Source organism: Cucurbita pepo, chromosome LG09 (genome assembly GCF_002806865.2).
Source record: "Cucurbita pepo subsp. pepo cultivar mu-cu-16 chromosome LG09, ASM280686v2, whole genome shotgun sequence".
Lineage (NCBI taxonomy): Eukaryota > Viridiplantae > Streptophyta > Magnoliopsida > Cucurbitales > Cucurbitaceae > Cucurbita > Cucurbita pepo.
Window position 1 is genome coordinate 2,257,820 of NC_036646.1, and position 11,060 is coordinate 2,268,879.

The 11,060-nt window shown below is 39.4% G+C and overlaps 1 protein-coding gene and 1 pseudogene across 1 annotated transcript; both read left to right on the top strand.

Annotated features, from left to right (window-relative positions):
* Positions 1 to 5,706, top strand: LOC111801410 (diphosphomevalonate decarboxylase MVD2, peroxisomal-like). The gene is made up of 10 exons (XM_023685402.1): positions 1 to 407; positions 1,787 to 1,985; positions 2,308 to 2,371; positions 2,610 to 2,673; positions 2,804 to 2,884; positions 3,861 to 3,947; positions 4,022 to 4,179; positions 4,282 to 4,330; positions 5,031 to 5,155; positions 5,241 to 5,706. Exons 1-10 carry the CDS (start codon positions 180 to 182, stop codon positions 5,458 to 5,460), a joined length of 1,275 nt encoding a protein of 424 aa, XP_023541170.1. The 5' UTR covers positions 1 to 179; the 3' UTR covers positions 5,461 to 5,706.
* Positions 5,707 to 7,399: 1,693 nt separating this feature from the next.
* Positions 7,400 to 10,642, top strand: LOC111801495 (annotated as a pseudogene).
* The last annotated feature ends 418 nt before the right edge of the window (positions 10,643 to 11,060 follow it).

Consider the following 11,060-nt stretch of genomic DNA (forward strand, 5'->3'; position numbering starts at 1 on the left):
CTTCCTTTTCCACCTCCAACCTATAAGATTCAACTTCCCTCCCATTTCATCCCCCACGGATCTCGCTTCTATTCTCTCTTTCTCTCTCTGGATTCACTTTCCGCATTTTCCTTCCTCCCTGTTTTTTTTTCTTGTTTTGCTGAAATTTGTTTCAATTCTGATTGGCGAAGTCGCTTTCCATGGCGATTTGTAGAGAATTGGCGGGTGAAAAATGGGTGTTGATGACCACTGCACAAACGCCGACGAACATTGCGGTGATTAAGTATTGGGGGAAGAGGGACGAGGGCTTAGTTTTGCCTGTCAATGATAGCATCAGTGTTACTCTTGATCCGAGTCATCTCTGCACTATCACCACCGTCGCTGTTAGTCCTGACTTCGAGAAGGATCGAATGTGGCTCAATCGCAAGGTAAGGTTTCTTGAAACTTCTCTATCTTTTGCTCATTTGGTGAAATTGCATGTGATTTTGGAGATTTGTGGTTGTTGTGGAATCTGGTGCGTTCTTTGTTGTTGTGAACTGTAGTCAACGGTGATTTTGATGAAATTGATGTCGTAATCTTCTCTGTTTTGGAATGAAAATTTTGGAAGTTTCAGTTCTCCTTTGGTTCGTAATCCACGGTAGCTCTTTTGTTTGATGATATGCGTTTGATAACACTAAATCCAGGAATGGATGTGTAAGTTTACTCTTGAAAAAAGGATTCAGCGTTGGCTTAAGTCCATGAGATTGATGCTCGGCTGAATGTGGTGGTTCCAGTAACAAAATCAATTGGAAGTTAGTTTTTGGCTTGAGAACTTCTATGGAGGAGAGATCTTATTTTGTGTTGGGCAATGGAGCTTACTACTTGCTTGGATGAATGTAGACCTCATTTCTCTACTCTTCTTGGTCCCTTTTGCCCTCTTTGATAGCGTGAATAATACTGCTGTGGACATTTTTGTGAGATCTCACATTGGTTGGGAGGAGAACAAAACATTCTTTATAAGGGTGTGGAAACCTCTCCCTAGTAGACGCATTTTAAAAACCTTGAGGGGAAGCCCAAAGCGTACAATATCTGCTAGCGGTGAGCTTGAGCTGTTACAAATGGTATTAGAGCCAGACACCGGGAAATGTGCCATCTAGGGGCTGTCATGGACACAAGGCGGTGTGCCAACAAGGATGCTGGGTCCCGAAGGGAGGTGGATTTTGAGATCCCACATTGATTGGGGAGGAGAACAAAACATTTTTTATAAGGTTGAAGAAACCTCCTCCTAGCAGGCGCGTTTTAAAAACTTCGAGGGAAAGCCTGAAAGAGAAAGCCCAAAGCAGACAATATCTGTTAGCGGTGGGCTTGGGCGGTTACCGTTTTAGTTTCTGAATGGTGCTTGAAATTATAGAATCTGAAGTGCTCAATGATTAGAAGGCTTTAGAATGGTGTCTTCTTATGCAGAAAGTAGAACTTTAGAGGTCAAAGATACCATGGATTCTAGGAGATTACTTTTTGGCAGGTCTAGTAACTTCCCATCAGAATTCCTTTCCAGACACTTAATTGAAGGGTTTGTTTTCCCGTGGGTATCTTGTTGTTGGCTGTACCAGTGCCCCTTGATAGGGTCCAAACCAGAACCCGACTAACTACCTCATATTATCGATACTGCTCGTAAAGTGGGAACGTACATTCATGTATACATTCCTAGACACAATTACCATCGTTTCCCTATCAAATTGTAGGAAATGTGATGCAATAAACTTTCACAACTTTGTTTCTGTAGTTTTTTTGCTGGTTCATGATGGGGTTTCTTTTCTGGTTAGTGTAGGAGATATCTCTTTCTGGAGCCAGGTACCAAAATTGTTTGAGGGAAATACGCAGTCGAGCTAACGACGTTGAGGATAAAGAAAAGAAGATTAAGATAGCAAAGAAAGACTGGGAAAAGTTGCATGTATATATTGATTCATACAATAATTTCCCAACTGCTGCTGGCTTGGCTTCCTCTGCTGCCGGTTTTGCTTGTCTTGGTAAAAACCTGACTTCACTCTTAATTTTGGAATTCTCTTTTCAATTGGTTTCGGGGCTTACGGTTTCGCGAACTAGAGGGGTAAGGGAGATTAAAGGAACATATAAACATGTTGTTTCCATTAGATATGTGGGAAAATTTTGAAAATGTTTGCAAAAAGGACCGAGGATCTATTTGGAACGACCTTTCAAGTGCTTAAATTTTTTGTAAACATTTGGAAAGTCATTCCAAACAAGCTCCTATCGTTTATCTCGATATGTTGTTTATTTGCCATATGGTACATATCTTATGAAATATAACTAATATTACGCTGGTATCTGCAGTCTTTGCCCTGGCAAATTTAATGAACGTCAAGGAAGATCATAGCCAGTTGTCTGCTATAGCAAGGTATCCTTGTCCTTTGTCCCTTTTTTAAAAATACAATCTTATGGCTGGTTTTATTGTGCCATCCTTTCTTGTTTGGGTAGAGCGCTTTCGGGTCGACCGCATAGTCATAATATAGAGTTCCAATATAGTAGTGTTCTTTTAATTTGGATTTGTTATCTGTTATTTCAATGGAATTTCTGATGTTTAATGACATCGATTCATATATTACGAAGTAATCACGACTATTTGAATCATGCAGGCAAGGTTCGGGAAGTGCATGTCGTAGCTTATATGGTGGATTTGTGAAGTGGAACATGGGAAAAGTAAGTTTATCCATTCATATGTTTAAATTTGCAAAGTTCAGGAATGTGACTTGTTCTTTTACGCATATAATCCTGATTTCTGATATACATTATTGAGATTAGTTCTTGTGTTTTCTGATGCACCATTAAGGAAAAGGATGGAAGTGATAGTCTTGCTATTCAACTTGCTGATGAGAAGCACTGGGATGATCTTGTAATTATCATTGCTGTGGTGCGTAGCTTTCCTCTCTCTCTGATGAGCAATAACTATGCTTTGGTTTTTTAAATAAAAATAAAATGAAAAGGGATGACAAACTGTTCTCCAATTGGCTTGGATGATACAATGACATGATTGTTCATGAAAGCTTGTGTGAGATCTTACATCGACGGGAGAAGGGAACAAAACATCTTTATAAGGGTGTGGAAACCTCTCTCTAGGAGTCGCGTTTTAAAAACTTTGAGAGGAAGCCCGAAAGGGAAAGCTCAAAGAGGACAATATCTGCTAGTGGTGGACTTGGGCTTACAAATGATATCAGAGCCAGACATCAGGTGGTGTGCCAGCGAGGATGCTGAGCCCCAAATGGGGTAGACACTGGACGGTGTGACAACGAGAAGGGGATGAATTGTGAGATCCCACATCGATTAGAGAGCGGTGGACTTGGGCTGTTACAAATGGTATCAAAGCCAGACATCGGGCGGTGTGCCAGCGAGAACGTTGAGTCCCAAAGGGGGTAGACACTGGACGGTGTGACAACGAGAAGGGGGTGAATTGTGAGATCCCACATCGATTGGAGAGCGGTGGACTTGGACTGTTACAAATGATATCAAAGCCAGACATCGGGCGGTGTGCTAGCGAGGACGTTGAGTCCCAAAGGGGGTAGACACTGGACAGTGTGACAACGAGAAGGGGGTGAATTGTGAGATCCCACATCAATTGGAGAGGGGAACGAAACATTCTTTTTAAGGGTGTGGAAACCTCTCCCTAGTAAAACCTTGAGGGGAAGTCCGAAAGAGAAAGTTCAAAGAAGACAATATTTGCTTGCAGTAGGTCTGGGCTTGGACTTGGGCTGTTAAGGCTCGGCTGTAAAAGCCGACCTCAAATCCAAAGAACAATGTGAAATGAATTATGATAAATAATATCCAATAGTTAGCATAGCTGACTTCACTCTCCAGTAATCTGCAATGTAATTTTCTATCTTACTTTCAAGGTAAGTTCGCGACAAAAGGAAACAAGCAGTACATCAGGAATGCGGGAAACCGTAGAAACAAGTTTGCTTTTACAACATAGAGCAAAGGTATTCGAATTTAAAAAAATTACTGTTCTCCATACTCCATATACATTTCTATTCATCTCTCTTTTCTTTAACAGGAAATTGTACCAAAGCGTGTATTAGCTATGGAAGAAGCTATTAAAAATCGCGATTTTCGGTCGTTCGCACAACTTACATGCAACGACAGCAACCAATTTCATGCAGTCTGTCTCGACACTTCTCCCCCGATATTTTATATGAATGATACATCCCACAGGCAAGCTTAATTACCGAATCGACCTATAAGATTCACATGACTTTCTCCTGCCATTTTGATTAAAAATCTTTGTTTCATTCTGACAAAGAAACAATGTTTCAGGATAATCAGCCTTGTTGAGAAATGGAACCGTTCTGAAGGAGAACCACAGGTCTGATTTCTCCCCTTTCTTGATTTATGTTGGCAGGGATTTTAAATACTGATTTGAGATAGTGTTAAAGATCGCTAATTTAGAGAATGATCGTGAGTTTATAAGTGATGAATATTATCTCTATTGACATGAGGCCTTTTGGGAAAGCTCAAAGCATACCATTATGGAGATATGTGATTCTTAATATGGTATTAGAGTCATGCCCTTAACTTAGCCATATCAATATCAATAGAATCCTCAAATGTCGAACAAAGAAGTTGTGAGCCTCGAAGGTGTAGTCAAAAGTGACTCAAGTGTCGAACAAAGGGTGTACTTTGTTCGAAGACTGGAGTCGAGCCCCGATTAAGTGGAGGCTGTTCGAGAGCTCCATAGGCCTCAAAGGAGACTCTATAGTGTACTTTGTTCGAGGGGAGGATTGTTGGGAGGGAGTCCCCACGTTGACTAATTTAGGGAATGATCATGGGTTTATAAGTGAAGAATATTATCTTCATTGGCATGAGGCCTTTTGGGGAAGCCCAAAGTAAAGCCACGAGAGCTTATGCTCAAAGTGGACAATATCATTCTATTGTGGAGATTCGTGATTCCTACTCTTCTCGATGATTAAAATGAATCAAACTTCCAATAGGATGAATAAAAGAATGATTCTATAGAGCTCAATGGAAGTGCTGAAGATTTTTCCTTATTTCAACCAAACTTTTAGGTGGCATATACTTTCGATGCGGGGCCGAATTCGGTTCTGATTGCACGTAATCGAAAAACCGCTGTATCTTTGCTTCAAAGGTTGCTATTCTACTTCCCTCCCAATGCCGAAACGGTATTAGACAGGTAATAACTGGATTTTGAGAATCAATCAATCTATAACTGTATTAATTTCAATCTTGTGCATGATAAATATTCTTTCTTCCATCAGTTATGTTCTTGGTGACAAGTCAATTCTTCAAGATGCTGGGATTAATAGTGTTGAGGATATTGAATCCCTCCCACAACCTCCAGAAATCAACAGTTCATCCCAGAAATACCAGGGAGATGTCAGTTATTTCATCTGTACCAAGCCCGGGAAAGGGCCGGTCGTGCTCCCCGAGAGTGAATCGCTACTCGACCCGAAAACCGGGCTGCCAAAGAATCTCTAGGGATTGTATTAGTCTTATGCAATGTTTTTACTGAAGGCGAGACTCGGAGAGTTCAGGTTAGATGATCGGCCAACCGAGTATTCTAAGGTAAACTTGTGTTTGCTCACTTTAATCCAGTTAATGTTGAGAATAATTTCAGTGTCTTAGTATTGTTTGGTTGTTTTGTTTAGGGGTGAGCTTCCATTGTGAAAGAGAGTAAAATCATGACAAAATAAATGAATTGAGAATGAATCTTCCTTTCTTTCATTGTTTGCATCATCATATATTCATTGTTTGCATCATCATATATGTTGATATCATTAGAGGAGCTAAGGCCGATGCTAAATTTATGAAATTCGGAAAAATTTGCATGTAGGTTTAGTCTCGGTTGGAGAGGGGAACAAAATATTTCTTAGAAGGGTGTGGAAACTTCTCTCTATAAGACACGTTTTAAAACGGTGAGGCTAGCAACGATACGTAACCGAGTCAAAGTGGATAATATCTGTTAACGGTGAGCTTGAGTAGTTTCATCTTCTTTTCATTCAATCCCATCATTGCCACTTGCTGTCGACAATATTTTAGTTTTTTCTTCTTTCGCCTCCCATTTGAACTGTTCCTCTTCGTCTTAGAATGGCGACCCATGTTCGAAACGCACGAGGAGACAAATTCAATGACCTACGATTAACACAAATGAACGATGGTGGACAAACTCGGGTGAAATTACCACCTTACTTCCATAGTGTCACAATCGCACTTTTAATGGCAGCGGACTTGCGATTGTGCTGCACTCACTTTCTAACGACAAGTGAGTTAAGCCAATTTGTTATTGCGTCGCCTACGGCCAAGCGACGTATGCTCGAGCATCTGACCTCGGTTTTCAGAGAAGGTTTTAAAAAACGAGGGTAGAGAGATTTTCGAAAGAGAAACTTTTGAAAGAGACGTTATATAAGCAAGCAAGAGAGAAATAACAATGGCTTACAGTATATAACCTTGGGTAGGGAGAAGTTGACAACTAGTCGCATCCACCTATAGTACATTCTGAGGCATTTCATGTCTAGGGAGAAGTTGACAATATCCCCCCTATAGTACATTCTGAGTCATTTTATTACATTATGAGGCATTTCATGTCTAGGGAGAAGTTGACAATATCCCCCCTATAGTACATTCTGAGTCATTTTATGTCTGACAGGCCTAGACATGATATTTCTGAAACGTCATACCGTCATACTCCCTAAAAATATAAAAGTAAAACACTAGAATATGAAAAGACATAAAGAGTTGAGCTTGTCATGGGCATGCGGCCATGGGCAACACGTCTTGGACGAGCATGACCGTTAGCTTGTCATGGGCATGCGGCCATGGGCAACACGCCTTGGACGAGCATGACCGTTAGCTTGTCATGGGCATGCGGCCATGGGCAACACGCCTTGGACGAGCATGACCGTTACACATAGGACACGATGTGCATAGTGTTAGAGGAACACGGCTCTCCACCCACTTTGAGTGGAAGTTCTCATGTCTTTACTTTGAGCTTCCCCAAAAGGCCTCAAGCCAATAGAGATAGTATTCCTCATTTATAAATTTATAATCATTTACTAAATTAGCCGATGTGGGACTTTCATCATCCAACACATAGATCACATTCGTGAGCACGGGCGACAAAAAGGAAATGAAGGAGAAGAGATCAAAATGCAAATAAATAAAAATTGAAGGGTTAAATTGTTGAGTTAGAAAATTAAGTGACTTATTCTATAATTTTGTAAAATTTAGAGCTATAAAATTGTTTAATTATCAACTTACTTTCGGACAAACCTTATTTTGGCTGGATATTTATTGCCCGACTATTAAAAGGGGAATTCCGAAATACCCAAAGTAGAGGGGCCGAATAGCAATTTACCAAATTTAAAAATCTATGTATATAAACAATCGATCGGATGTCTGTGAAGAACCGGACGAAGAAATGGCGGGAATATCTCGCTTGCAAGTGCATCTCCTTCACTCTACTCCTCCCGCTCTCAAGTCGACTACGCTCCTCTCGAGGTGTTCTCGCTTCTCTTGCTCTACTCCGCGTAAAATTTTCACTCCTCGTCTTCTCTGTTCGACTCCTCAGGTTCATCTCCGTTTTTCTATCTCATTTTGCATGAAAAGTTGTGTAATGTGTTCGTATATTTGTTGTGATATAGAGTTCTTCTTCGGAGGCTGGTTCTAGTTCGAGCAGTGTTGGTGATCTTCTCGACTATCTCAATGAGTCCTGGACTCAGTTTTATGCTACAGGTATTGATTGTTTTTGTATCATCTTTTATCGCTATGTTTTTATTTGGTGTTTCGATTCGAAGAGGAGTCCTTGCGTATTGACTGGATAATAAATCCTAATTAGCGCTGCGGCTGCTAGTTTTTTGATTCCGTAGAGTGATTTGAATTGTTATTGTTGAATTGTTTCGAGTCGACGTGTTCGTTTACTCTTATTATTGTTGTGCATTAATGATTCGTCGTTCACTTCTCACCTTGGAGGCCGAGGTTTGGAATTTTTATGGCGGAATCTTAGATACCTTCGATTCAACATTCTGGTGATAGAATTTATGATGCGGATACCTCGGTCAGTGTTTTATATCTTTTTTTATTTTTATTTTTTTTTCTCGCAGCCGAATCGAAACGGCATTTTGTTGCTGCTGGTTTTCATTTGCTAAACGAGGATGAAGAGTGGGACTTAAAAACCTGGTGGATGCTACTTTTTTACACGAAATATGTCTTGTTTGGTTGCCTTTTCCATAGGAGAAAAGTGAGTTCTAGAATTTTTCTTCTAATTTTCAGATCTGCAAATCATTCCGCTTATTTGTCATTCAATTTATGTGGCTTATGAAACTACAGAATAAATCTGGCTAGTCAGCCACTTGACTTGTTTTGCAAGATTTTGCTCTTGGTCTACTCATCAGTTTGTAGCTTTCCTTGCGTCAAGCTATTGTGCTTTGAGAGCTCTTATTGATTCTTGTGAATCGCCTAGTGACTTAAAGAGTGAACAGGCAGTTCGAATGGTTGCTTTATTTGATAATGAAGAGGTAATAGTTTTACTGTGTACTATATGAATGATATGCAGACCGGAAGTCTTGCATCTCTTGGATCGGTCAAAGATATTTGCATATTCACTCTCTGCCACATATAAATTCTTTATAGTTTGATCATGTCTATTGCTATGATAAGATAGTACTGCCTATTAAGTATAAAACTGAAGATTAGGCACCTTTGATCACCAGAAATGCAATCTATTTCTGTTTCCTTCAGCCATTAGAAAGATGAGTAGAAGTGAATTTTCTAGATAAGGGGATGAATGATCATCGGTCCATACTCTGGTGGTACACTTTCTGCTAGAGGTAAAGCAATACCTTCCTAGCGCATGAAAACCAAAAGAGATCAGAAGTTTCCCAATCATTTTTATTCCAAGTTCTCTATGTTTTGTGAAGAATTGTGTAGGTGACAGACAATGATGATAATTTGTAACAGCTCAAGCCCATCGCTAGCAGATATTGTTCGTTTTGGTCAGTTACGTATCGCTGTTAGCTTCACAGTTTTAAAACGTGTCTACTAGGGAGAGGTTTTCACACCCTTATAAAGAATGTTTTTTTCTTCTTTCCAACTGATGTGGGATCTCACCTGATTTGTCGAACCATCTAGCCGTAATATAAAATATAGAGACTCGCCTTCAATATGGAAGTATCCTCTCAATATCTTCTAGTTTTCACTCTTATGAGAAAATGAGGGAAAGCTATGAGGTTCTAGAATCAATCTTCCAACTGATGTCTATGTCTTACTACACCGCACCATAATCTTAGTAAAAGAGTGCATCCCAAAAGAGTTATTTCTTGTTTGATACCTCCAAAGCTATGTTCACTTTTTACATATTATCTTATTCTAAGCTTCCAACTCATCTAGCTCAAATTCTATATTCAATCCCAAGCATCCTTAGCAAGATGTCTGCTGCATCAAGATCCTTCAGTTATTCAAATGATCTTCGGAAGGTCGTTGATGAGTGAAGGTTCTTTCTGCAAATAAATAATTATCATTTCTCTATTGTTCATATGAATTATCTCTTGCTTGTCTTTAACTAGCCTAGTATGATCATTACTTGACAGCTGTTTCAAACACATACATATATATGGTCGTTAACTTCTCCTATTTAGGTGGGCTCAGGTTCAATTCAGGGAGCTGGTGCACCCACCCATGTTTTAGGCCATGAGGCGCATAGCCAGCTGCTTAGGCCAAGGATACGTTGGTGAAGGTGCTTTTGAGCGCGCTTTTAGGAAATCATTTCTCGGTACGTTCAATTCAAAGTAGAAAAGAATTTTCTTTCCCTTGAAAGATCAAGTTCTATATATTTAACGTGCGAACTAACTCATGGTAGGAAAAGTAACTGAAATAGTCGAGTAGCAATCTTAAACTAATTGCCAGTATGTGAATTTGAAAAAGTTGGAGGAGGTCTGATTTAATTTCAAATGCTTTGCGTCTCATCGAAATTTTTCATGGTTTAATTTGAATCACCTTTTATCTGTTTCCTATGAATAAAAAAATACTTTCTTACACAGTTGTCCTCGAGTCAGAGCGTCGATATTATTGTTGGTGCATCCACATAAACACTAGGTAGATGTAAATTAGTCGGAAAAATTACATTTTCAACAAAACACTTGTGTACTTTATTAGAAATCACGAACCTCCACAATGATATGATATTGTCCACCTTGAGCATAAGCTCTCATGACTTCTTTTCTTTTTTTTTTTTTTCTTTTTTTTCCCCTTAAAAATTCTCATTCCAAATGGTGATAATATTTTTTACTTATAAATCCATGATCATCCTCTTAGCCAAGGTGGGACTACTCTTAATAATACTCGAAGATACTTGATTAGTTTACAATAAAGATTAATTTGAACACAGCATAGGAAAATGTAGTATGCTTCTGTTACAAATCTCAACTTCTAATTTCTTCCCTCTATAATTGTATTCTAAATAGTTCATCCATAAAATTGGATAAGCATGAAGAAGAACACCACAGGCCCGAAATGCAAGTAGGAGTTGTCATAAAGCACAAGGCGAACCAGCGCTATGCTACAAGCGGAGTCACATCTTTTCTTTTCAGAGAAATAGGCAGAATTCATAACTTACCAACGCCAGGTATGTCACGGGCTTCTACTGTTTCCCAGTACTATCTATTATTTTTGTTCTTCCGCTGACCGAGTCCAGTTATGAACATTCCCTTAACCATAGGCTAATTTTCATTCTACTGTTGTGAACTGTTATTAATATTGAAATTAGATATGGTTCCTTTCTGAGTACCTAAATTATAACTTTGATTGATTCCATCTAAATTTGGCATATTTTGGTAGATTTTTTGTTTTAGTTTTTTTATTTAATTATTAATATTCACAAATGCTGCGTGTGATGATGGTAGGATTTTGTAGTGAGAAATGCTAGGGGTTGTGGATCTACCATTGATCCAATACTTGCTCTTCTGGAGCTGCCATCCGTACAGTGGATTGTGGTATCCCTCAACTTTCTATGCGCAGGTACATACATAGCTGATTCCTCCTCTTCAGTGTATGCTTTTGCACTCCATTTATTAAAGGGGGGGGGG

Excerpts from the sequence above, each read along its gene's own strand:
- LOC111801410 (XM_023685402.1), top strand. The coding sequence starts at position 180 with ATGGCGATTTGTAGAGAATTGGCGGGTGAAAAATGGGTGTTGATGACC. Across the intron at positions 408-1,786 it reads GAATGTGGCTCAATCGCAAG|GAGATATCTCTTTCTGGAGC; the intron begins GTAAGGTTTCTT and ends TGGTTAGTGTAG. Across the intron at positions 5,156-5,240 it reads GCCGAAACGGTATTAGACAG|TTATGTTCTTGGTGACAAGT; the intron begins GTAATAACTGGA and ends TTCTTCCATCAG.